General features: G+C 41.5%; 9 protein-coding genes across 9 annotated transcripts; 7 read left to right on the top strand and 2 right to left on the bottom strand.

Moving 5' to 3' along the window:
- Positions 1–427: 427 nt before the first annotated feature.
- Positions 428–1,051, top strand: EAF01_009384 (uncharacterized protein; the record flags this gene model as incomplete). The annotated part of the gene is made up of 2 exons (XM_038917640.1): positions 428–508; positions 560–1,051. 2 exons carry the CDS (start codon positions 428–430, stop codon positions 1,049–1,051), a joined length of 573 nt encoding a protein of 190 aa, XP_038767245.1.
- A 1,808-nt stretch (positions 1,052–2,859) lies between these two features.
- EAF01_009385 (uncharacterized protein) lies at positions 2,860–3,451 on the top strand (the record flags this gene model as incomplete). The annotated part of the gene is made up of 3 exons (XM_038917641.1): positions 2,860–2,973; positions 3,026–3,134; positions 3,174–3,451. The coding sequence occupies 3 exons, from the start codon at positions 2,860–2,862 to the stop codon at positions 3,449–3,451; spliced, it is 501 nt and encodes a 166-aa protein (XP_038767246.1).
- A 1,572-nt stretch (positions 3,452–5,023) lies between these two features.
- Positions 5,024–5,752, top strand: EAF01_009386 (uncharacterized protein; the record flags this gene model as incomplete). The annotated part of the gene is made up of 1 exon (XM_038917642.1): positions 5,024–5,752. The coding sequence occupies one exon, from the start codon at positions 5,024–5,026 to the stop codon at positions 5,750–5,752; it is 729 nt and encodes a 242-aa protein (XP_038767247.1).
- A 26-nt stretch (positions 5,753–5,778) lies between these two features.
- On the top strand, positions 5,779–6,195 carry EAF01_009387 (uncharacterized protein; the record flags this gene model as incomplete). The annotated part of the gene is made up of 1 exon (XM_038917643.1): positions 5,779–6,195. The coding sequence occupies one exon, from the start codon at positions 5,779–5,781 to the stop codon at positions 6,193–6,195; it is 417 nt and encodes a 138-aa protein (XP_038767248.1).
- A 2,023-nt stretch (positions 6,196–8,218) lies between these two features.
- Positions 8,219–11,021, top strand: EAF01_009388 (uncharacterized protein; the record flags this gene model as incomplete). Its single annotated transcript, XM_038917644.1, has 7 exons — positions 8,219–8,370; positions 8,425–8,596; positions 8,648–8,676; positions 8,730–8,820; positions 8,871–8,932; positions 9,023–9,313; positions 9,365–11,021. 7 exons carry the CDS (start codon positions 8,219–8,221, stop codon positions 11,019–11,021), a joined length of 2,454 nt encoding a protein of 817 aa, XP_038767249.1.
- A 1,094-nt stretch (positions 11,022–12,115) lies between these two features.
- Positions 12,116–14,484, top strand: EAF01_009389 (uncharacterized protein; the record flags this gene model as incomplete). The annotated part of the gene is made up of 2 exons (XM_038917645.1): positions 12,116–14,050; positions 14,143–14,484. The coding sequence occupies 2 exons, from the start codon at positions 12,116–12,118 to the stop codon at positions 14,482–14,484; spliced, it is 2,277 nt and encodes a 758-aa protein (XP_038767250.1).
- Positions 14,485–17,480: 2,996 nt separating this feature from the next.
- On the bottom strand, positions 17,481–18,410 carry EAF01_009390 (uncharacterized protein; the record flags this gene model as incomplete). Its single annotated transcript, XM_038917646.1, has 1 exon — positions 17,481–18,410. The coding sequence occupies one exon, from the start codon at positions 18,408–18,410 to the stop codon at positions 17,481–17,483; it is 930 nt and encodes a 309-aa protein (XP_038767251.1).
- A 263-nt stretch (positions 18,411–18,673) lies between these two features.
- EAF01_009391 (uncharacterized protein) lies at positions 18,674–19,066 on the bottom strand (the record flags this gene model as incomplete). Its single annotated transcript, XM_038917647.1, has 1 exon — positions 18,674–19,066. One exon carries the CDS (start codon positions 19,064–19,066, stop codon positions 18,674–18,676), a length of 393 nt encoding a protein of 130 aa, XP_038767252.1.
- Positions 19,067–19,876: 810 nt separating this feature from the next.
- Positions 19,877–21,052, top strand: EAF01_009392 (uncharacterized protein; the record flags this gene model as incomplete). The annotated part of the gene is made up of 1 exon (XM_038917648.1): positions 19,877–21,052. One exon carries the CDS (start codon positions 19,877–19,879, stop codon positions 21,050–21,052), a length of 1,176 nt encoding a protein of 391 aa, XP_038767253.1.
- Positions 21,053–26,043: the final 4,991 nt, after the last annotated feature.

Consider the following 26,043-nt stretch of genomic DNA (forward strand, 5'->3'; position numbering starts at 1 on the left):
CATTTCTGCTCCCAACACACTTTTTTTGGCAGGGCAACATTGATGGATTTTCTATTCTCGAAAAGGAATGAAGAGATGAAAAAGATGGATAGAATAAAAATGGCAGAAAATAATGTGAATCATTGTTACCAGAACAATCAATTCATACCCTCCTCAATTTATTCCTCCACTTTCAGGAATGAAGCTCGTTGCCGCGCATCAACCCTCGCCATTGAAAGGAATGATGTATAGCATCGCAAGCAACTCTTTGTCTGCAAAGCTCCCTATATAAATCCATCATTTACCCCTCTCCAAAGTTTCTTTTGTTCTCTATCGTTCTCATCTACAATTCACTTCCTATCAATTCGTTTCAACTGCAGCTTCAGTCTCTAAATCTCATCTGTATAGTCTTCTTCTTTAAGTTTTAAACTACAAAACCAACCTCATTATGAAGTTCTCACTCGTTCTTTTGGCCATTACTGTTACTCTTACCTCTGCGGCCGAGTTTCCAGGTCAGCCCGCTTGCGCTGTAAGTTTTCCCTAGCAGCTATCTCATTTACTTAACTAAAAATCGTCACAGAGCGCCTGTATCTCCCAAGCCGTAGCAGAAGGGACCAACTGCGACATTGAAGACACAGCCTGCCAATGTCAAGCCTCCAATCTCGCCGGTATCTCCAGCGCCATCGTTCCCTGTATCCTCGGCGCTTGCACTGCAGCCGGAGAGATCCAACAAGCCCAAAACGCACCCAATAGATGCACCATAGCACCTGCCGAAACCACCGCGTCCGAAAGCACTAGCACCACCGAGACGGCTTCGGAAAGCTCTACCTCGTCCGCATCTCCAGGCTCATCATCTTCTTCTTCGGGCCCGGCTTCGACTTCGGAGGTTGGCTCATTAACCACTGCGCCAGCGACGACTTCAAGACCTGGGAATGGAACGGTGACTACCGGAGGTCCTACTGCTACTTCTAGTACAGCTGGAGAGGTCACCGCGAACGCGGGACACTCTGTTGGGCTTGTGGGTGTTGGTGGGATGGTTGGTCTTCTCGCGGCTGTGGTCGCTGCTTTGTAGATGGTCTTGTCTTTTAGACTTGGGATACCATAGCACAGTATAGCATGCGATGTTTTTTGTATTACTGCAGTGTTTGTAGGAAAGGGAAATGGAGGTGGATGTAATAATTATTGGATATTTGGATTCTTTTAATCACATTATCAAAGGGCTTTGAGGGAAAATCTGGATGGGAAAGAAAATTTCATGGGAACGATCCTAGGCACGGCGAGACTTGGCAAACTCACGACATTCCTTAACAGCAAAATTCTCGTTTAATCTATCATGTAGCTAGTAAAGTTCAATAAAGTCATTTCACATCTCTATGATCGATCCCAGTATCTCGTCTGATTATGTGCGTTCCTTGGTATGTTCGTGAGACAATGGCTTCTTGCCGTCAATGTTCATTCCGACTTTCTTCCCCGGCTCTCCTCAATCGGACTAGAACCTAGGAAGAAGAACCCAATGGTAGCTGAGAAGATGAAGAAGCTGATGCGTAGTCGTATAATCGTCACCTTGATCAAAGCTTGAATCAAAAAGCGCCGCGCCGCCAAACAAAAAAGAAAGGACGCATACCCGGGGCGAAGAAGCTAGCGCCGCATGGCTTGCTGCATTTCAGGCTGAGTGTTTTTTCAAAACTTCCCCTCTCTCCACTGTATTTCATTCTCTATCGACCCGTTCTACCACGCCCGAAAGTCTTTCATATAGAGTTATAGACGACTGTGGTCGAGTCACGTGAACGACGACCTCAATAAACCATGCAAGAAAGGTCAGCCATTCAACAAGCATGTTCGGATATAAGACTGGCTCGTCCATACCCTTTCTAGCGTATCGTGGCTAGTTGAATGTACACAAGATCCAGCCGCAACTTACGGGTGATTTCAGATCGAATGACTCGGCGAAGTATGCATTGTTGTTGAAGGTTACATTGTGCATAGCGGGTAATTCAAACATAAGCAGCCACTGTTCTAGATGTAAAATTTCAACTATCCAATGATTTGGCACATCCATCCGTTAAGGTATCAAGGTATTTTAAAATTTTCCGGCGGCTTTTGCCATGCGCGACCGACCGATCGAACTAACGCAACGGCATCTACAAACGCTTTAGATCTCGTGGCTAGCGGCCACACGAAAGCCACATAGAGTTTTTTTTGGCTTCAAATTGGACCTATGAAAGTTTCTCGTGCATTTACATTGCAAATGAACATGGGGGTGGTAAAGGAGACAACCAAGATTCGCAAAACAAGGTACGCGAGGTGCTCAATTTGTACACTATAAATGACGGGTTTGAGCTGGACTGTCTTTTGGAGAAGATCTAATGGGTCCATCAGGTTCTACTGACGAGAGAAAATGCGCGAGATAATAGAATCCAAGATCACAAATAATTTGAGCCGGTATCAAAGGTTTCTTCTGTTACGTCTCTCATCACCAAGAATGCTCACATGGAGCACTTGATTCTCGATATCAAGAACTCTGTGCTTGTAATTATCGCCAGGCCATCAGAATTGGCACCGCGTTTACTGAAAGAGTCGCTAAAAAATTCATGCAGATGAAACTCTCCCGTGTCGCTTAGCTGCCTTAAAATAGCTTTTAGAGCTAATAGAAATCCAAAGATAGTTTCCCTAGGTCATTGAAGCCTGGTCGACCTAATTCAAAGGGTCGCATACCGAAGGAGACAATATGAAAGAAGCCGAGTCAGGTAAAGATATAAAGAGATGAGCATCTCTGCCCCAAAATCAGTACAGTCTTTCCATCTGTTCCATCTGTTGAAAACCATCAACTCTATAGAAAAATATCATTTTTTAGCTTCATCTTATCTCAAATTCAGCAATATGATCTTTACAAAACCATCCATTATCGTTCCACTCTTGCTGGGTGCATCTTTGACTTCAGTGATCCCAACTCCTGAATTGGTACCCAGAACTCCTGGGGAAGTTCTTAACGATGTGCGTCTAAACCCCTATCTCTGTAAAATCAATCTCTCTAACGATATGATAGTATGAGGGCATTTCTCTCGACGGTATCTCAGGCGTAATGAGTGCTGCACTTATCACCGCTCTCTACAACCAGCTTTCCTATTCCAATTTCTATGCGGTGCGCCAGACTGGTCTATTCACTATCCTCGTTTAACCCAATGGTAAACAAGCTGCCGTTGGAAGCAATATTTCCACTCTAGCATCCGTTTATGCTGGTTCTACGGTCGCTCCTTTCAAGCCTAACTCCGCATACTTCGGATGTGTTGTGAACAGCGATTCTGCCGTGTGTCCAGGTGTATATTGTACTGTGGAAGTTACAGCTTATAGACCGGATGGTACACCAAATACTGATAAAGCAGGATGCTCGTTTGTTGGCGGGAATACTCGTAAGTGTACTCGATTGCCAATATTTCATGAAGCGCATTGTGGAAATACTTCCAAGTCCTGAGCACTGACAAACGCTAAATATCTGACTAATGATAGTTGACCAATGCATGTTCCCTACTAAAAGTCGGCTCTTATAAGCGGCCTTCTAATTCCTAGTTGGGGAAAGCGGTTGTCCTCGGAAAGCGATTGTCCCCTTATATTTTTTGGTAGGTAACTTATTTAATTCCTAAAATAAGATTATGAATTTAACATTATTGGATTGTTGTGATTTCGTTGAATTCAACAATACAATTTGTTTTCAAATAATATAATATTTTTTGAACGAACGTAATCACTTTCTGGGGACAACCGCTTTCCCTGACTAGGAACTAGGAGGCCGCTTATAAGAGCCGACTATTACCTGGACCACGGTTTGGAAACTTTCATACCAAGTCGTCGCATCTCAGATTTCGACATCCGTGGGCCCCACTCTTGGTAGTTTGCTTGGAAGCTTGTCGGCCGCGCTTGGCACCGTTCTTTTCTATTTCGACGACTTTGATGCAATCTATACATGTATTCCGGGAAAGACTAATGCTGTAGTTAGTGATCTTTATGGTTTGAAAGCACTAGAGCTGGTGTCTGGTAGATGGAAGCTTGTTGGAGAGTTATTAAATCGGATTTGCATAATTGGCTGTGTGTTTGGAAAGGGTTCAAATTGCCTTTATTGCCTTTATTGCTATTTCAGTTTCTGCTTTGGTATTGTCACTTGAATCTTTTGGCATACTACCTGGTCTAACATCAGGGCTCCGTCTTTCTCTAGCTTAGTTCTTCTATCTGAGTATTGATCTTTTGAGGCCAATCCAAGAACTTTCATGTGATAAATGTGATATCCTTGTATAATATAGCTCCGCCAATCGAATTACGAGACAGCGGTATGTTAAGAAAGAGGAATATATGAAAGGTACTGATCGTGCTTCCTTCCATCAACTAGATGCGAGAAAGCTTTTCTAAAGGGGGATGATTAAGGGAAATGACCACCGAGTACACGCTCGCTTCTCGATTTGGAATATGTGGCACGGCGTTCATCAGATGAATACTATTCCACGATTACGATGCTAACTTCTTGAACGATATGAAATGAGAAGGAAAAAAGGTACCAGTACGCTTAAAAAGATACCAGATTCTAGTTGGTAAGCCTGCTTGGACAAGAAGTTAAACGGAGTAACGACATCTCAGACGAGGTACTTGTGGTCGCTGACGTGACAGTAGAAACAGTGAGTGCCATTTCGGATTTGTAGGGTTTCAAAAGACCCAAAGCTTTTGTTGCACTTGCAGAAAATTGTCAAATCATTTATTGATTTAAAAAGTCTTCAATACATTATGGGGATGAAGACTGCAGTAATCACCCCGTACTGTGATGAAATCAACATGTTTGTTCAGTAGTAAAAGGATATCAAGAAAAGTAAAATAAATGGTGACGAGACGGTAGGTTACTTTGCATTTCAATCTTATCGCCTAGTTTTGCGACCCCGCACTAAGAACAGAAGCCAAGCACACTTCACTTAGATTAGATAAGCATCCTTCACTAAACTTTTGAATATTTACGCAAGGAATCATTACAAGCCAAGGAATCAAAAATTGATTGACGATCGAGATGTTTCGCGACACCGAATTTCCACTATCTTCCGGTACTTTTACCATGTCACCGTCAGAACCTACCACTCAAAACGACGACTTTGACGATGTCTTCGGATCTGAACCAGGTTCTCCCACACTTGACGGCAGAGATATGCGCGGAGATATGTTTAAAGTTGGAAACACAGAGATTTCGGATATACCAAGATTAAAGGAGAAGCACGAAACAGAAGGATACAGAGATGGTGTTACAAAAGGAAAATCTGAGAGTGTTCAAAAGGGATTTGACGAAGGTTATGGATTAGGTGCTGTATTAGGGTTGAGGATAGGAAAGATTATAGGAATTCTTGAAGGGATTTCTGGGGCAGTTTCAGTGTCCGCGAGCAAGTCCAAAGACGCAGAATGGGCGAAAGAGAAGAGTCGATTAGAGAAACTGTCCAATAATGCAAAGAGTGTATTAAAGACAGAAGAGGTTTTTGCAAGAGAGTGGTGGGGCGAGGATGGAATATGGAAATTTGAAGTTCCAGGAGAGAAGGAAGGAAAGGATGTCGTATTTCCCGACGTTGCTGCAGCACACCCTTTACTCAAGAAATGGGAAGGGATTGTGAAAGAGGAGATACGAAAGTGGTCGTTGGATATGAATTTGATGGAGGGAAATGAAGAGGACGTTGTACCTGTGGGACAGCATGTGAAAGCCAATGCTGTGGAGCAGAGGATTGGTGCGGCAAAAACGGATCTGAATTGGTGAAAGAGCATTGACAACACAGAATTCAAATGATCATATCTGGAGGCGAATCCGACTTTGCACGGCATATACGAGATTTGGCCAGCAGATGGCATCTTGGGACTACCAACCCCTCAAACCAAAATAAATCATCAAGCACCGATATTCACACGTCGAAAGAAACTGACAGTTTGGTGTTGGATAGAAACCTGATGAGTAAATGTCCGTTTGCTCGAGGGCATTTACAACATGCATCCTTCCCTCATTTTGTCGACACCTTGATGCAAGCAGGCCTAAGGATCAGATTAATCGGCCCCAGCATCGACGCCTTGTGGACCCAACCAGCCCTCTATGAAGCAGATGAGAGCTCGGGGTCACCAATTTCAAGCAAAGGCCACCCTTTTCGGAAGTTTGAAGAGACAAATGAATTTTCAAAGACCAAAGCGTACGCCAACATCTATCGCTAAAGTCCAGCTAAGAGTAACGATAACCATTTTGGGGTCCCTGCAACCTACTCTGGTGCCTGTCTCATTGGAGATGATTATGCATCAATTCACACTTTAAGGTTAAAAAAAGTGTGTGGAATTAATTAACCATTGGATGGGACTTCTTTAGCCAACTGTTGCCACGGGGCATTCGGATTGTAATAATAGAAATACCCCAATTATACAATGTGCTATTGTGATATCTATGTACCTGTAGATCTTTGACCTATCCTGTACTCCATTTATTTAAATCAAGATACGAGAATCTAACCGGATATCCAGCTTTGAGCGCTTAAAGAGACCCAATTGCTGGGGGAGGGGCTTTTCATGTGCAGAGTTACACCCTGCGTTGCTGCGGTCAATGCACACAGGTACTCCGTAGGCTCGCAGTTACTAGCCTCCTAGCTCCTAGCCAGCCTTTCCAACTTCTGGTGGTATTTTTGTGAAACACACCATTGAAAGTACCTAGGAAAGAAAGAAGCTTAAAGTCGCCGAACCAGTTATATCTCACGCTGGGATGGATCGACAAGGGCACTTTAATGATCTACGGTTATCCCCCGCCAATGATAGGTCATGGAAGTTGAGGTTGTCGGGGTTCATGGAAAAAGTATCTCATCAAGAGATGGATAAGCAAAAACTAGAACATGTCACTCTCGCATTCGATCGATAATAGCTTAATGATCAAGACACGATTTTCCGCCAGTGGATGATTCGTAAAGTGACCGCGGGTTGTTGAGAACCATAAGGCCTAGTAGGAGGGAAGAGGGTCCGGTCGAAAGACTCTTGTTGGCATCTGAGGATAGTGAGTAGTTAGTTGGGAGATGAGGTAGGTCAAGGAGCCGGCAACAACGGCCCTGCTACGTTGGATGAAAAGAAGCATTTTTCCATTTTTTGGCTTAACCTCACAGACATTAGTCCTTGAGTATTTTCCTATTTCCCTGAGATACCCAGCTGAGGTCTAGCTGAGGTAAGGTTACATGGTTACATACCTAGTAGTCTCACAGACGAATTGATCCTTCCTGACTCTCCTCCGTGACTACTACCATATGAAAATATAGCCGATACTGATATTCGTACTCTAAATATCATACATATCATAAATATCATACATATCAGATACAATCAAGAAGGGAAAGAGGTACTTATTAGTACTCGTTATGTAAGTGGGGACGTATTACTCCTTTAGTATAACTATACGTACTTAGTATACCTACCTAGTCCTATCATTTCATCTCTTTTCCTCTCTCTACTATCTTTCGATTTTCTTTGACCTTCTCCCCTCCTCTCCCTTATCCGTAATAATTACCTAACACTCCTCCATCTTCAACCTCAACCTCAACCTTAACCTCAACATTCACCTCTCACCTCTCACCTCACCTCTCACCTCTCACCTCTCGTCTTCACTCATACCAAGACCTCACATTCTTTTCTCCCTATTAATTTCCTATATCAAAGATTCAATCTTCCTATCGGCTTGCTGTCCACTCCTTTAAAGATTGTGTATATCTCTATTATCGAATCCTAGATTTCTAATCGTTTTGAATTAATTCATCGGATCGAAAAACAACAACAAGAGCAAGCTCCTTCAGACGAGCAGTCGCATTTGCTTGTTTGTGTCTAATTAAACCCCTATCATACGAGGTGAGTTTTCATATATGTCTCATTTCATGCTTTATACTTCAGCCTTCTCACTTGATATAATTCAAATTCTGTCATCTGCATCGCCAATCGGCGCATGAAATTGCGGTCGCCTAGTGAATGGATAAAAGCCTTTTGTTGATCTACACAGCCTTTGCCTCCAATGCGACGAGGCAAGGCTGGGAATTATATAATACTTCACACAATACTCCCAACATCTTATTAGAGCTCAAATCTTCCTTTCTTTCTATTTTCCATTTTATTCAAGCTACACCTTACTTACTCACCTGTCGTTACTTGTCAATATCTTCTCGCATTGAATTTGACGCACCCCATACTGATCTTCTAAAAGTGATCCTTAGCAGCCATGAAGGCTTCCTTCATTTCCTTGGGCCTTGTTGCCTCTGTCTCCGCCAACATTGTCTTCAATCATGTCCCATTAAGTTGTGATATTCGAAGCAGTAACTTATACTATGGTTGTCTCGAAGGTCAAAATTGTACAGATGATGGAACCAATGAGTGAGTAACTTTGGACAAGTACAACAGAAGCATCTAACTAATTTGCCCCGCCAGATGTTATGTCCCAACCACTCCAATGCCATCTCGTTATTATCCAGTCCCAGTCAAAGATCGAACGATTGAGCCAAGACAAGCTGTCTACTCAAAAGATGGTAGCTGTGGTCCTGCCAATGGGAACACTCTCTGTGATCCAAACAGCACAGTGTACAAGGGATCATGCTGCTCGGTAGGTTATCCCAACCAATCATGGAAGATCAATAACTGATTTCAATGATAGTCATACGGCTGGTGTGGAAATGATGCAGCGTGAGTACACTACCAATCCTTATTCTTCTTGAATTATTACTAACATCTTATAGTCATTGTGGAGCCGGATGTTTATCTGGATGTACCGGCGGCAACACAACTCCAAGCGGTACCTCTCCTCGAACTGATGGTCGATGTGGAAGTGTGAGTTTTCACATTGTTCTGTTGTGATTGTGGTAAACTGACCTTAGAAGGCTTTCGGTGGTGCTACCTGTGATGCAAACGGTGCTTTTGGTGGTTGTTGCTCTGCGTATGGGTGAGTCATGCTTTACTCACATTCGATTTGAGCTTTCATATTGCTCAAATTACATCCTATCATAATGTATGCTAATTTTACCGTTTGCAGTTATTGTGGCTCTACAACTGATCATTGTTTGGCGTCGAATGGTTGCCAGAATGGATGCACAGACTCGCAGTCCACATCAGCCCCCAAGACCACTACCAAAGCTGGAGCAGGCAGCGCACCCTCTTCATCTACAACTCAAGAACCAGTGATTGCTCCAGTTACTTCTACACTGACACCTGCCGCAGCCAGCAATGCACCAGTAACTACTGATGGATCATGTGGTACCGCTAATGGAGGTACCGTTTGTGGTAATTGGGTAAATGGAAATTGTTGTTCCATGTACGGCTTTTGGTAAGTGTAGTCATTCACTCGTGAAACTCTAAATAGTCTAACACAAGGTAGTGGTAGCACCAATGCACATTGTGGTGCCGGATGCCAATCGGGAGATTGTTTGAATGCGCCTGTGGTTGCAGCCCCTGGTGCAAGTCCTGCCCCAGCCGCCCCAGAGGGAGGTGCCTTCAACATCGTCGGATCATCTGGAGTTCCCGCTATGCACGCCGCACTTATGCCAAATGGACGAGTTATGTTCCTCGACAAATTGGAGAACTACACCCAATTGAAATTGCCAAACGGATACTACGCAATGTCTTCGGAATACGACCCAGAAACCAACGCAGTTGCCACTCCTTTAGCTTATAAGACAAATGCATTTTGTTCCGGAGGTACTTTCCTTGCTGATGGACGTGTTGTTTCTCTCGGAGGTAATGCGCCTTTGGATTGGCTTGATCCGAACATTGGTGATGGATTTGACGCTATCAGATACCTTGAACGATCTTCTACCGATGCTAGCCTCAATGGAAAAGACTGGAGTGAACCAGGTAACAAGCTCGCAAGTGCTCGTTGGTATGCTACTGCTCAAACCATGGGTGATGGAACCATCTTTGTCGCTTCTGGAAGTTTGAACGGCCTCGATCCAACTGTTAAAACGAACAACAATCCTACATACGAGATCCTCAGTCCTACCGCTGTGTCACAAGGGAAGAACATTGATATGGAAATTCTGGAGAAAAACCAGCCATATTATATGTATCCTTTTGTCCATCTCCTCAATGATGGAACTTTGTTCGTCTTCGTTTCCAAGTCCTCCCAAGTATTCAATGTCGGTACCAACACTGTCGTCAAGGAATTACCAGAACTTGCTGGGGACTATCGCACATATCCCAACACCGGTGGAAGTGTTTTACTTCCTTTGTCAAGCGCAAACAAATGGAACCCTGATATTATCATTTGCGGTGGAGGTGCATATCAAGATATTACAAGTCCAACAGAGCCAAGTTGTGGCAGAATTCAGCCATTGAGCGCAAACCCCACATGGGAATTGGATGCTATGCCGGAAGGTCGTGGTATGGTTGAAGGAACCTTACTTCCTGATGGAACGGTTGTTTGGCTTAACGGAGGTAACTTGGGTGCGCAAGGATTTGGACTTGCAAAAAATCCAACATTAGAAGCTCTTCTTTACGATCCTACAAAAGCTAAAGGCCAAAGATTCTCAACTCTTGCCACGTCAACCATTCCACGTCTCTACCATTCTGTCTCTCTTCTCCTTCTCGACGGTACATTGATGGTCGCTGGCTCAAACCCTGTCGAAATGCCAAAGCTTCAACCAGATGCAGCTGATCCATATGTTACGGAGTTCCGAGTTGAGAACTATGTTCCTCCATATCTCTCAGGCGACAATGCAAAGAAGCGTCCTACCAATGTAAAATTGTCATCGGATAGCTTCAAAGCAGATGGTAGCACACTCGATGTCACCTTTGATTGCCCAGCTGGCGCGAAATCAGCTACTGTAACTTTGTACCACGGCGGATTCGTCACTCATTCGGTACATATGGGTCATCGCATGCTGCACTTGGATAACACGGGCTTCGTCGCCGGTGCTACACAACAGAAGTTGACTGTTACTCGACCACCAAACAACAATGTTGCACCTCCTGGTCCATATGTTGTTTACATTCTTGTAGACGGCATTCCTGCAATGGGACAATTTGTTACGGTTTGAAGATTTGTATTTTAACGATGTTCAACGGAATTTTGCTGCATAGCTTTGGTTTGGGATGAAATATGGTGTGATATCCGGATGACCAAAATTGTACGCAGGGCTAATAAGGCCAGGGCTAAGAGTTAAGACTCGATAGCGAATAATGATAATAATTCTTCAATTTTGTATCAAGGTTCCTTTCCTGTAGATTATGATGAGTGAAAGTCAATTGATTTGAGAATGTTCTTACGTCGTGATCTACATCGTATTGAGAGGCTGAAATTCTCCATGCCAATGCCGTAAGCCTGTATTTTTAGAGGGGCCCACTCATCGCAATATTTCCGTGTCGAGCGTGCGTGCGTGCATAGACTTTGTTGATGGATTTGCCGCGGAAGAAGCGATGAACAAAACTTTTCATCAACAAATCACCAAGTACCTACCTATCATTTCCTCGTACAATTGGGAGCAGATACCAATGCAGCTAAGTGGTCATACATGCATACATCACAAAAATGTAGCCTGTCATATGCTGACAACATGAAGTGAGACTAAAATTGTGTGAGGAGACGGGATTACCCTTTGGTCCTATGAACGCCCACAATTTAAGAGTAGGATAATGGAGCCCCAGAAGCATGATCCAGAAGGACCCAATAAAGAGGGGGAGCTGAAAAGATTGGTGGGAGAGTAGGATTTTGTACACGGTGTTGTATTTGTATTCTTGTTTTTTTGTTTCGAATGCGAAGCTAATGAAAGGTAAGTTAAAGAGAGACAAAGGTCGTCATTCTTGAATGATTCGAAGGTTAACAGAGTTTTAAAATCTGAAGAATTTAGTGTTGTGGTGAAAGAGCTTTTGATCACAAGAGCTTCGTTTCGAATAGATTAAACAACAGAACTTTGTTTGGAACCTCGGGACTTCAGCTCTGGAACTGGGTGAATTTAAAGAGGGGCTGGCATATATATATACTGGAGGCCGAGGAGATCGAGGAATAGTTAGGACGCACAAGACAACTACACAGATCACAGCTTCACATCTATATCAGCTCTTGCTCGCTGATTTGCAAGCTCTCAAGTTTTCCACCTTTCGACAAAGCCTGGCACAGTAAACAAGCTGGGAAATGTCACTCGATCCGCGAGATTCACAAAGGAGGGGTAGGTCCACGAGCCCCGGACGCGAAAGATCTCGTTCGAGATCCGGTTATGAAGTGGAAGAACACAGAGAATACGGATATGACGAGCCTCGCACTGGCAGATTCAGAAATGCAAGTGCGAATCCCGCAACAGGGTTTGGTGCTTCGAGATTTGGAGAGGTGGACAGTGCCGGTATACCTGATACATTGAAGATCGATGAGGTGAAATATACAGAGAGAGACAGGATTAATGAGAGGTTGCATACTCCTGCTCAATATGACAATTTGGCTTATGGAGAGGGATACGAACCTGGTACTCCGGCAAAGATCAATGTTTACGGATCCCGCGATCCATCGCCAGCAGCTGTTCCTCGGAGTGCTGGATATGGAAAGGATATCCATACTCCTACCTATAGTACCTTTAGTACCCACAGTGACCGACTAGCTTCTCCTCGCGACCATGAATATGAGAGAGAGACACATAAATATACTGATGATAGTCATGGTCGTCACAGATCGGCGAGCTTCAAGGTCTCGGCAGGGGTGGGCAGTCATCATGGAGCTCTCTCGGCTGGCTTGAGTATGGGTCATGATCAACCTCAAGTTCAATCTCCAGCTGGGTCCCAGTTCTCAGGGTATAGCAAGAGAGATGAGGAACATAGATATGCCGAATCTCCTCAGTACAAATATTCGCAATCGGGTGAAAAGATTACCTATTCAAGTACTAGGAGGAAAACCGTTATTGGGGGGGAATACCCTGAAGAGAGAAGTCCTCCTCTTCCAGCTCGACCCCATGGCCGTAGAGATTCTTCACCACCTAGACATCATAGACATGAAAGTTCATCAGCCCGCAGCAGCAGTTCTCGCTTGGTCTCTGAACAAGTCGTTACTGTTGACCCTGGTGCACGTCGTCGCGATGCCTCACCAAATCCTGCTAGACTGAGCGATCGACTCAACACACTGAGCATCAATACCGGTGGTCATCTAGGCCACTCATCACATGGCTCTCTGAGCTTATCTCCTGGCGGCCATTCCCACTCAGGCTCTCTCAGCTTAGCAAATGCACCAAACTCCCCTCTCCTCGAAGCATACAAGGGAACATATCAATCTATATCCCCCATGCCTTCTCCAATGCTAGTTGTCACGTCACACTCCGACATCTCTGAGAGTTTCTCCCCTTTGTCTCCCTCTGGTGGAGATTCTTTCCGTCGCACAGCCCGCTTCCATGACTCTCAAGATGAAGCTGAGATTCTTCGCGATGCACTTAAGGGCGAAAATCGGGCTCCGGATATTCAGCCTCTTATTACTATTCTTCCGGGCCTAACACATGAACAAATCCTTGATCTTCGCGCTGAGTATAAGAAGATAGTCAAAACAGGTCATGAAAGGAAGGGTGTCAACATCGCTAAACACATCAAGCTCCGTCTCAAAGATGAAGATCCAAGTTTGATGAAAGCATGCTATGCAGTTGCTTTGGGACGATGGGAAAGTGAAGCCTATTGGGCTAACTTCTGGTACCAAGGAGAGAAATCTCGCAGAGAACTACTCATTGAAAGTTTAATGGGGCGATCGAATCGCGAAATCGAGAAGATCAAAGATGGATTTAGTGATAAGAAGTATAGAGATTCTCTAAGACAATGCATGGAAAAAGAACTCAAGGAAGATAAGTTCAAGAAAGCGGTACTCCTTGTGCTGGAAGAAAAGAAGATGGAAGAGAGTAGACGCATTGATGGGGATTTACTTGGAGAGGATATTAGACAGTTGGAGAAATGCGTCACGAGTGAGCGGGGTGGTGAGACGAGAATGATTGAGATTGTTTGTACGAGGAGTGATACGCATTTGAGAGAGGTGTTAAGGGGGTATGAGGAGAGGTTTGGAAAGAATTTCGCGAGGGAAATGTTGGCGAAGAGTACGAATCTTGTGGTATGTATATTTTTTCCCTGTCGTATTTTTCTATACTGTCATCTATTCCCCCCCGTTCTTTCCGTATGTATAGAACTAACACCCTCTTTCAGGGTGAACTTCTCGCCCACATCCTCAACGGAATCATCAATAAACCAGTCCGTGATGCACTCTTGGTACATCATGCATTAACGCTCTCAACGCGCGATCCGCTCAAGACGGAATTGTTGATTAGTCGATTGGTGAGATATCATTGGGATCGTAAGCATTTGGAGGAGGTGAAGAGGGAGTATAGGGATCGTTATGGGATTGATATGCAAGAGGCGGTTAGGGAGGGGGTCCGGGGGATGTGGGGAGGTTCTTGGAGGGGTTGTGTATGTGGAGGGAGAGGGATAGGGTTAGGGAGGTTTAGGGTTGAGAATTGGGGAGTGAGGGGAAAGGGAGGGGGTGAATGATTGATGGAAATTTGATGGATTGATGAATACTTGATGGATATATGATGGATGAAAGCATGATATGATATGACATGACAGGGAATGATAAATGGCCGGTTAGATTAAAGGGATGACATTGATTTTTTAAAGTAAGTCTCAGTATGTTCAGTGATTTATAGTAGATGTGACACAGAAACTGAAAATCAGGATCTATGTCTTTAATAATGGGGATGGGAAAGTGATGTGAAGTGAGGCAATGTGAAGCAATATAACCTAGGATATCAACAAGGAAAATTCAAGCAAATATTGTCATGGAAGATGACAATGATAATAGGAAGAAGCAAGTGTTACTAGTAGATTCACGTTATGTGTATATTCCGCATTGAGGGATTCCGGGGTATGGTATTGTGTGTAGAGGAGATTATCACAAACAGTATTGGATTTCCTGGATGGAGTTGGTTGAAGACTTGAAGTAGCTAGATCTTTTGATTCTTGATGGGGAGTAGATTTGCAGCTTGGTGTGATGTTTTTGTGGTGAGAGCATGAGGATGCTTGTTAGATGGGGGAGTGTGGAGATGTTTGCTGTTTATGAGTTGAGATTGAGATTGTAAGGTGGGGGGTGGATAGGAGGGTGTCTTCGTAGGTGAGTTTGATGTGTGTGGAGGTTGGTATTGAGGAGTTGAGGAGTATCTTATACAGTATATGTTCCATGATGAAAAGAAGTGTCCTGGCAGCTTGTGACAGCTTACTAAAAGAGTGAGAATATTGGATTCAAGTCGAATGTGTACTACAATGTAGCGATCTATAGAATTAAACAAGATAATGCATTGCATATCATCAGAGCTTCTTTAATAGTTGATGCAGTGAGCAAAAAGTCAGGTGAGCACTAGATCGAACAACTATCCCATTCTTTCTTCATTACTCCTTCCTCAGCAACAAACACAACTCCATCAGCGATGAATCACTCCACTCCCAAAATCTAACACCTTCTATTCCATGTTCACTTACAAACATCCTGCCAAATAGATAGTCGAGTGACTCACATCCCTCAACCTTCCTAACCTTTTCCTTATTACATTAGCTACACTACCATCTCTCTTCTTCTCGTCTCAACTTTACAAAATCACAGCAACAAACAAATGATTCACTCCTTCCTTCCTTCTTTTCACTGATATATATCAAGGTACTCATCAAACGTTAATAACTTGCATCAACACTCTCACCATGGTGCAGTGGTAGAAAGCTTGGTTGAGGTAGTGGTTAACCTGTCTGCCTCCCAGATAACAATATTATCAAAGTGCGCAGGAAACGGGGATTCGAATTCCCCACCAAGCAGGATGCTATTCTTTTTTTGTGGTTTGCATTATGGATTTTGTTTTGGGAGTTGATTTCTCTTTGAATTCATCTTCTTTGGTATTTGATTTGGTCTCTAACTTTGATGGGTTTGGTGTTTTGTTTAGGGGTCGGGTCGGGATTGATTGGTGAGGTTATTCACTCTCTCGGAGGCTGAGCATATCCATGGTTTGTATCTTTCTTGTTTGATGATAACTAATATACAGAGATATGTTGCATATCAATGAGTAGTAAGTGGTTCACTCACAAATCATAATTTACTGAGTATCTAGCTCTGTTTATTGACCATTCTTTCAAGCTCTAATCATCAAACAGTTATCAGACTCTGATTCACACCAGTCTTACAGCAAGCCTTTTCCCCTTGAACACAAGACTCGATCAATAATTAGAGAAATACTTCCATCATGTTTTTTCGCGACGCTACACGTGCTTGATCTATATTTGCTACGTGATGTATATGAGCGGCGTAGTAAGTGAAATATCACACACTTCATACTTCCTTCTTCGTTTCACTCCGAATTTTGCTGGCTTTTATGATTGTTTTTTTCTTTTTAAAAGAATGCTACGTCTATCAATAGTGAATAAATGTTATTCCAACAATGCGCTGCACCTGTGACATGAAGAGACTGTGGAATATAAAAGCTTGAAGGGTTTCGAGCGAGCTTTTTTTCATGATGTCGGTGATTTTGGGGAATATACTTGGGCTGGTAACACGCGTTACTCTCTATGGCAATCTATGCATTTCACAATGCTTGGAATTGCGGATGTAATGACTGCTCGATAAGTCAGGTACGAAAGATGGCAGTGTCCCCGTTGTAGCGACTTCAAAATCGAGCCCAGGACTTTTGTCCGCATATTAGAAGATTGAAGTCACTTTACAATATGAAAATCTTCGTCGATGAAAGCAGACTTTCTCTGAGGTGCTTTAAGAGAACGAGAGTGTATCGTGGTAATATGACTTTCGGATTAAAAGTCTGTTGTTCTTGTTTTGACTTAGACCACCTAGGTAGTCAGAATTCAAACATGACTGCGGGATTGAACACTCATGGCTTCGAGATTTTGACTAATGTGATTACGGACAGAATATCTGGGAATATTGAACACTATGATGAATATAAAAGAACTAAGAAGACCCTTTGGTTTCGATCACCACTAGTTTCTGCTTTTCATCTCTAAGAGTAGCGTACCAAGCCAGCCTGAGGTTGAAATCAACCGGCAATGGGTTAAATTTTGGGAATATTACTTTTATTCATGCACGCTGATTTTAGCATACATTTCATCGGGTCTTCAAATTAGCTATTGATTTTTTGGTAGGCTTCATCGCTCGAAAAGGGCACGAAAGTAGTCCTAAGATCTGAGAACCGTTTCGAAGTGCTTTATATGTCACGGGCTAGAATGCTCACAAACCGCAGAGAGCGAGCGAGTGGTGATATGCAACAAATAGCAAAAGAAGTTGCTTTGTAGAATAACAAGACAAAATACGATTGTCAACTTCTCGAAGACGCGTCGTCTAATGGATCATGGGTTTGAACTTTATTTTAGAACTCGTATCATGCTCCCACTAGAGGAAAGATAACTGACCAGAGGTAAGTGGACCATTGAAGTCAAAAAATCAATACACAATATTATATCATATCAATAACTGATATCTATCTACTAGATAATCATTGCGAAGTTTCTATCGAGCCCCCACCTCTCGAATTCTCCAGGTCGTTCGGCCTAGCACCAAAAGCTCCTATCCCTTTCCTCTCATCTCTCCTCCCAAGAAATCTCGACAAGAACGTTGTCAAAGCAGTCGCTGCTCCAAAAGTGGCTGCAGCAATCCAACCCGGACGAAACTCAGGCGCCTCTTCAGTTCTCCATACCGCATCCGAGTACCATATCTGCATAATATATCCAAACATGTTACTTGTTGCGATCAGAAATCCCCTCATCTCATGATCATGAGACATAAGATCTGGATACCAAGAAAACCAAATTCCTGGCACACCAGCTGAGAAATATGCAAGATAGAATGCAACATATTTTAGTTTGATAGGTATAGTCCAGATGGCTAGCACGACTGCGCTGAAAAATGTTCCGAGTTGCATGACGATTATTGGAGGCCAACGTTTTCCGTGTAAGAGGTTAGAATCTGATATCATCGCGGCTACAACTTGAACGATCACACCGATACCAGCTTGGGCTGTTGGAAGAACGTCCCTATCATAGACCGAATTTCCTTTTGCCTTCAACCATAATGCAAATGCCGGTTGTTGGGATGGAAGACTCGCTTGGATGAAGAAATAACCGAACGGTAAGACCCAACATTGCCATTGTGCCATCATTCGAAACAGCTTTTTCTTGTCCCAAGCTGACGATCCTAGTGTATTGTAACCATCACGAACGAGTCGTTCTTTGGCTAATGTGATTTCGGCCTCTGTGAGATAGAAAGCTCGAGTGGTTTCGGGGAAATCGGGATTGAAAAAATATCCAATGACGCCCACGGGAAGACTGATGGTACCACATATGATGAACAGCCATTGCCATCCAGCATGACCCAGATGTCCACTCAAATTATCATAAGCTGCTGCTTGGAGATAACCACTGAACATTGTGGCTAATGTTGCGGTACAGTAAAATAATGTTACACGCTTCGCTCGCTCTTGTTTTGTATACCATGAACCAATCACATAGATGATACAAAGGAAGAAAGCCCCCTCACAAAGTCCGATGAGAAATCTCAGCGCGTACAGCTGTGATACATTAGTAACAGCCGCGCTACAGAATGTAAAGATAGACCAGAGAACCTCAAGTGTGGGAATCAAAATCGATGGTCGAACATGCGTCACCAGGATGACGGCAGGGATTTGACTTATCACATAGCCAGCAGTGAAAACATTTCCCACATATGACTGCCTTTCATGTTGATGGCTTCTTGCATGCCGGAAACATAGGCATTGTTTAGATTGGCTTGATCGAGATTCTTGCAAAAGTATCCAAGACAGCCGTAGGTAAGGAGGAAGAAATCGAGTTTGAGGAGGAAACGTTTTTCGATAGCTGGTTTATCTGGATCATCCCAGACGTAGCCTTTCATACTTCTTAAGAAACGACGAACAGAACCTTTGAATCCGGGCTTCTCCCATGGTCTGAGTGGAACTTCGATATTGGCGTCTTGCTGTGAAGATGGGGATGTCATCAAGCCAACGGTTGAGGTGACATCTGCAGGTAAAATATCTGACTCGAGACCCTTCTCTTTGACTTCTGGCATGCTTTTTTCTCGATTATCCGGAAACAATCTGGAGTCCGAATTTAACGTGGGTTGTATTGCTTAGAGGTTTCGTTTGGCTTTTACATTTATATGATTCCCAAACACTTCGCCATCTCAAACCCATTCTCGACCATACAGATTTTGTGGATCTAGAATTCATGCTCGTTTAGTATTTATCATATGGCGACATCAGTGAACATCATTTGTCTTTTTGATCTTTGTGCATTCGCTCCAATTGAAAAAGTCATTCTTATCTGATCCCAATCCTCGTAAGACTTGAACGTAGCCTTTCTATGGATACATTAGCTTCTAGAATTTACACTTTGCATGCGGGTGAACATTTATCCCACTTTTTAGATACCTCCAATATCTTAGTTTACTTGACGTGACATTTGGGAGAATTGTCGATGTGTTACATTGTGAACCCCTCGATTAGACGATTCCACAATCACCCCGGTTTTCTATCCGGATCGGAGAATTTCAAGATTTAAATACGCCGATAGAGCTTGTTGACGCCATGGATTGATAAGCATTAGCGACATTGGGACAGATCAACCTACTAGTTGTCGCAATCATGGTGGATGATCGACGCTTCATGGGGGTTGAGCGCTCGATTTGGTGATGGTGTCATGCGGGGAGCAGATGACGGAATTTTGGAGATATTCCAACCACAGACGAGAGATACAAGATGATGTGCCGCATTGCCGGAAATAGAGATATGGTCAATACTTAAGAACTCAAACAATTAGAAGTCATTGTCGCTGATTGATTGGAATTATAATCATCATTCATTGAGAGATTTCATACATCATGTCTACTACCACAACCGAAACAGTCGTGACATCGGCTCCAGAGGTCACTCAGACTCTTCAAGATCCAAAACAATATGATTTTGATCATCTTCCAAAATACACACATCCGCCTGAGACCAAAGAAGATCTTCCCTGGGCCGAACTCGTGACACTTGATCTCTCAGACTTCAACAATGAAGGCGGAAAAGAACGTCTCGCCAAACAACTTGAACATGCCGTTCACCATGTCGGTTTCTTCTATGTCAAGAACTTTGGTCTTTCTCAAGATCAAGTAGATCGTCAATTTACACTCGCCAAGAATTTCTTAACTCTCCCCGTTGACGAAAAAGCCAAATATGAAGTTGATTATGCAAATGCTGATTACAACGGCTGGCGCCGAAACAATCATCACCAAGTTGGCAAAGTCAAAGACAACATCGAGATCTACAACATCCCCAAATTCACCCAAGATTTCGAAGGCAAATATGCTCAACCTCCCCTGCTCCAAGCCCATCTCCCCGAAATCGAAGTTTTCTCCAAAGCTCTCCATTCAAATGTTGTTCTTCCCCTCCTCCGTCTCTTCGCCATCATTCTGCAACTCCCAGATGAAGAATATCTCGTGAACCAACACACATACGACAAGAAAAGCGAAGACCATTTCCGGTACATGATATACCACAAGCGAACTCCCGAAGAACACGAAGCCAGCGGCTACGGCCAAACCACCGGCCACACCGATCTCGGCACCGTCACACTCCTCTTCCGCCAACCTGTCGCCGGACTGCAAATCCTCGGGGACGATGGAAAATGGACTTGGGTATCCGCACAACCCGGTACCATTACCGTGAATCTCGCCGACACCATCTCGCATCTCACAGGCGGCTGGCTCAAATCCTCTATTCATAGAGTCGTCGCGCCACCCAAGGATCAGTGGGAGTACGAACGAACCGGACTTTTGTATTTCGCGCGACCGCATAATGATACGGTTTTGAAACCGATTGTGGATTCGCCCGTGTTGAAGGAGGCGGGTGTGAAACCGAGATTTGAAAAGGAGATTACGATGGAGGAGTGGGTGAGAGCGAAACAGAGGTTGCAGTTGAATCCGGAGATTGCGGAGAGCTTGTATCGGGAGGCGGAAGATGGGACGAGCACGGTGGAGGTTATTGGGGGGTTTAGGGATAGGACTTATAAGTAGGGGAGGGTTGGGAGACGCAATGAAGATTGAATTGTTATGAGCAATTTGGGATGTTTTATTACTTGAATTGACTGGTTAGTGATGGATTGGAACTCGAAGGCCGGGCTTCTTGAAATCCTATAGGCTTCAAGCCTGTGCTTTGTGAGTATCCATTTATGGAACCTTCAATACTCGGTAATCTTTTGGATGAGCAATGCCTCAATTTCTACGGTATCTGCACGAGTATATAATCACCCACTTTCTCACTTAATCTCGACAATGCCTCTTGATAAAGATCGTCGATGATTCCGCAGATTCCGTCGTCCGTCGTCCTAGTCTGACAAACAATCTCATTTCGTAAATGAAAACTCGATATATAGAAATTGAGAAGTTTCTCTGGAGTCTCTAGCCTCCGAATGATGATAAAATCACAGGCGATAATATCACTAGTTTGTTGGCTATAAACAACAACTATTATTAAACCACAACAATAAACTGACAAAATTGCCAAAACGACATGCCCATAAAGATAATGCTCCCCCTCCCCCCAAGTAGAAGCTCTGATGAAAAAGTGAATATAATCTCTTACTACTTATCCACTCACACCTTTTCAATGCAGGCTTAGGGGGAATAGGATGGCGAAGCCTCTCGTAGAGCTGACAGTTCAAAGAGAGAAACTCACGTACTAATTTATACCTCTCTAGTCGCTACACTTTGAGATATAATGAGGATCCTTGGTTTGATGCGTGATCAAACATTTCTTGATTTGGATCTGATACTTTTTAGAGACGTATAAAAGATGGTGCTATATAAATACTGGCCTGTTAGCTCTAGTAAGCTATTATAGATGAGAAGGTCATTGAGAGACTTCCTGGATGAGGATCTCAGGACCTGAAGTTTCTGGCTTCGAAACTGTTGAAGAACTATCAGATATTGTCAACTTCATGGAAATACGATATGCTCTTCAACAATACCCTCGATAGTAACAAGCGAGAGCAATATCGTTGTCAAAATTCTTCTTTATCATCATCATGCACCAACCCGCAAGTCTCTCGTATACTCAACCTTATCGCAAGACCCACACCACTCAGAATCTATTACAGCATCAGAATCCAAAAGGTTATAGATACACCACCTTGCTTTAGATATTCCTATTACACTTGTTGTATTTACCACTTAAGCTAATGAGTAGTAGTAGTAGTAGTAGTAGTAAAGTCTTAATCGATTCAGTCGATCTATAGCTAAGCTATACTGACTATGCGATACGTCTAAGTAATGCTAATTGTATAAGGTAGATGCGAAAGCAAAGAAACCCCACCCACCTCCCCTAGATGATCTAGGTTTGCTATTATAAAATCCTATTGTGTTGTAGAACCTCCATAATCTTCCCGTTTACCCCGCCGCAACCTCTACGATCCCTTGCTTCTTGTATCTATCTCTATCATCCCTTCCTACTCTATTCAACTCCTCCCAATATACAAAATCCTGTAATTAGTATATCGTTGCCATCTTCACTCTTGGATCCCCAACCCTCGGATTCTTCGAATTCCATTCACAATGTGGACAATCCCAACTCCAATCCTGTACTACAAAATATTCCATTTCTGACCTTCTCCCTCTGGTACTTCAATCAGACTGGGTTCTATTCGAAACCTATTATCTTCATTCCCATTTCGCTCTGCCGGTGCTACTCCTTCGGTAGGGGGGTCAGCTAATGGGTATGGAGTAATTTTTATACCCTTGTTATCATTCGACCATGGACATCAGCGTGCAGATTATCAACCAAGTACTAAATCTGATACACGTGTATCTGAAGCCTTGACTGAATAGTAAGAAAGCGGTATGTATGTATATGCACACGCTAATCATTAAGTCAGTCACCTACATAAACTACCCCCGAGAACTTCTTCGCCAATCGAGAAAGAATAAGATAAATATGCTCCTATCTTCAGGAAAATCATCTTGTTATTCTTCAGCTTATAGCCTAGTCGTATGTATTTAGCGATTTCTCTTCAAAAAGATGAGGATGTAAAATTGAGGTAGACTTTTCTCGTTGTCACGCTTATCTATCAATTCATTCATTCATTGAATGCTGATCGGGATTTGATAATAATCATACCTGTAGAGATTACACTGACAACAAATAAAAATCTCATCAGACGATAATAAAGCACAACAATAGATTGGCGATTCGCAGTAACACTCCGTACAACTCATCCTTCCAAAAAAAAATACCAACTCCCCATCAAATTACCTGAACAAAGACACCAGCATTGATTCGTCTAGTTTGCGACAATCTCGTATATATAATCAAGAAATCATATGAGATATTATCCAGCGTAACTTATACTCATTCATCATTGAGATTAAAATTGAATACTACGCGTGGCTTTGTGTCAAGCTGTTACATACCCCGTTTAGCATCTCAGCACTTATTTATGACAACTCTTACTTATATCATGAGTGATATAAGACGCTATTCTTTCTCAATCTGATAATTGGAAATACTTGCAGAAATCAAAGTATAATATCATTAATCTCAGTAATCCTGAGCTGTGAGGAAACAAAGAAACATAGAAAGAAAAAGTCACGGCACTCAAACTCGCTTAGATATCGTGAAATTAGGTAGGTATGTACCGACGAGATTTTTTAGGGCGGGGAATGTAACATATGTATCATTTTACTCCCATTGTCTATTGTCAAGCATTCATCTTTATGAATTGTATAAAAGTGACGACAACTATACATACGCCCAAATATTGTGTTCAAGAACATTCAAAATGCTAATAAAGTAATTACATTGTCATCTTCCACTTACATTGTCAAAGCCAGACGATTGTTTGAATTCTTACTACGAACCCAAACTCCCTGATTTCTTAAACCATCCATTCACTTCCCCTTTCTATCTCGATTTTAGTATGTCACGGAAATCTCCGTGCTGTATGCACCACGTCACCATTGATCATTAAAAGCTTTAAACCATTATATTGGTAAATCAGCTTCAACTAAATAAGCGACTCTATTGCTTGTTTAGAGTATAAAAGGTAGATATGATTTTTATGATCATATTTTAAGCGAATGTTGTCTATTACTATTTATTCTTATCATTCCCTATTCAAAGTGATCGAGCGACGTAGCTATCCTCCGTGATATAGTATAAATACCTACCTAGATAAATACGATATTCAACTTAACTTCTAGTCATTCAACCCTATCTCAACCTTTTAGTTGCAAATGTATATCAATTCTCTCTAGTCTAGATTTAGTAACTTGTGGTGTTTTTATAGAGGGAGTGGGGGGCATTCGATTTTATTCTTGAATCCGAATGACTAACGTAATTCATTAGTATATAAACTATATCATCATATAGATCATTTCATTTTACATATAAAATTCGTTTGTATATAATTATATACTTTCTTTAATAATCAATAAAAAAAATTGAAAATATATTATATAAAATCTAATTTTTCAACTACTTCGAAAATCTAATTCTTTTTTCAAAGTTTCAATTAATATTAAAGTTAATAAAGAAAAAGAGTTTTTATAATGTAATGTGTAACAATTTCGAGATAAAATGAATTGTTTTAAAAAAACCTAAATATTATAAATAAGTCGAGTACCCTACTTTCTGACCACCCCTGTTTTAGACCATCCTTTTACATCAAAAAGTACTTTTACAGTTTATTAATATCTTTATTAAAATATAATACAATTAACTGAAAATTTATATATATATAGCTCAAATTATTTTCAACCTATTTTTAAAATTTCAAATTTTCAGGATTCTTTTGAATAGAGATCTGAAGCTTTAAAATATCGATTTTTTAATTTGTATAGGAATTACATACAAATTTGAAATCAATTTTAAATCTTCAATAACTTTTTAATTATAATTGATAAAAGGAAACTAATTACTTTTTTGAAGCTTTTGAACTTGAATCTATATGAAAAAATTAATAAAAATTAAAAATTAATAGTTATAGAGATATAATTTAAGTAGGAAAAATAATCCTTGTAATTTCAAAAGTACCCTTATAAATACCTATTAATTGAAATTTTTCTAATTTTTTTAAATCTTTTATATTATAAATGAAAAAAATTATAATAGAATTATAATTTATTTTTAATAATTTTGTTTAAAAAGTTATTGAAAATTTAAAACTAATTTTAAATTTGTATATAATTTCTATATAAATTAAAAAATTGATATTTTAAAGCTTCAGATCTCCACCTAGAAAAATCCTGAAAATCTGAAATTCTCAGAATAAGCTTAAAATGATTTAAATTATATATATATTCATTTTTAATAAATTCTATTCATAGATAAAAAAAGTTATTAATAAGCTAAAAAAGCGATTTTTGGTGTAAATAATTGACTCAAAATAGAAGTGGTCATAAAGTAGGGTATTCGACTTATTTTTTTTGTTATGTGGATTTTTCATTAAAAAAAAACAAAAAAAATAATGATTAATTATTAAAAAATAAATATAGAGAAAATCTTATTTTTAGTATATTTTCGAAGTGATTTATATACTGATATAGCTCATATGCTGATGAACCACGTTATGAGAAATCGTAAATTTCTAGATCTCGGGTAGTGTGAAGATAGAGTGAGTGTATGGTAGTACAGTCCCATAGAGTAACAAACGAATGCCTTTCTTAATCACAATATTGAGTTCTCATTCTCAATTCCTCTCATCCTGTCTATCCCCAAATCAAGACCTCAATGCTTATATAGTATCTGCATAAGCCCACTCATTCTCAATTCATCCGCTGAATGGTACTGACCAAGTGCAAATAAAGTAATTTGTCACAAGATGATATCTTGAGAATAACTAATCTTATACAAATTAGTGAACAAGCGAGATTCTTATTGCTAGGTAGTAGTTAAATACATTTTGTAAACTATCTATGAACTAGTTATATATCAATTGTTTACACATATCATATTCTGATAGGATTTGATAAATTATGTATGTTTATAACAAGAATAAAGCTTTTTTGTTATC

The sequence above is a fragment of the Botrytis porri genome (assembly GCF_014898465.1).
Source record: "Botrytis porri strain MUCL 3234 chromosome Unknown BPOR_013, whole genome shotgun sequence".
NCBI classification, from domain to species: domain Eukaryota; kingdom Fungi; phylum Ascomycota; class Leotiomycetes; order Helotiales; family Sclerotiniaceae; genus Botrytis; species Botrytis porri.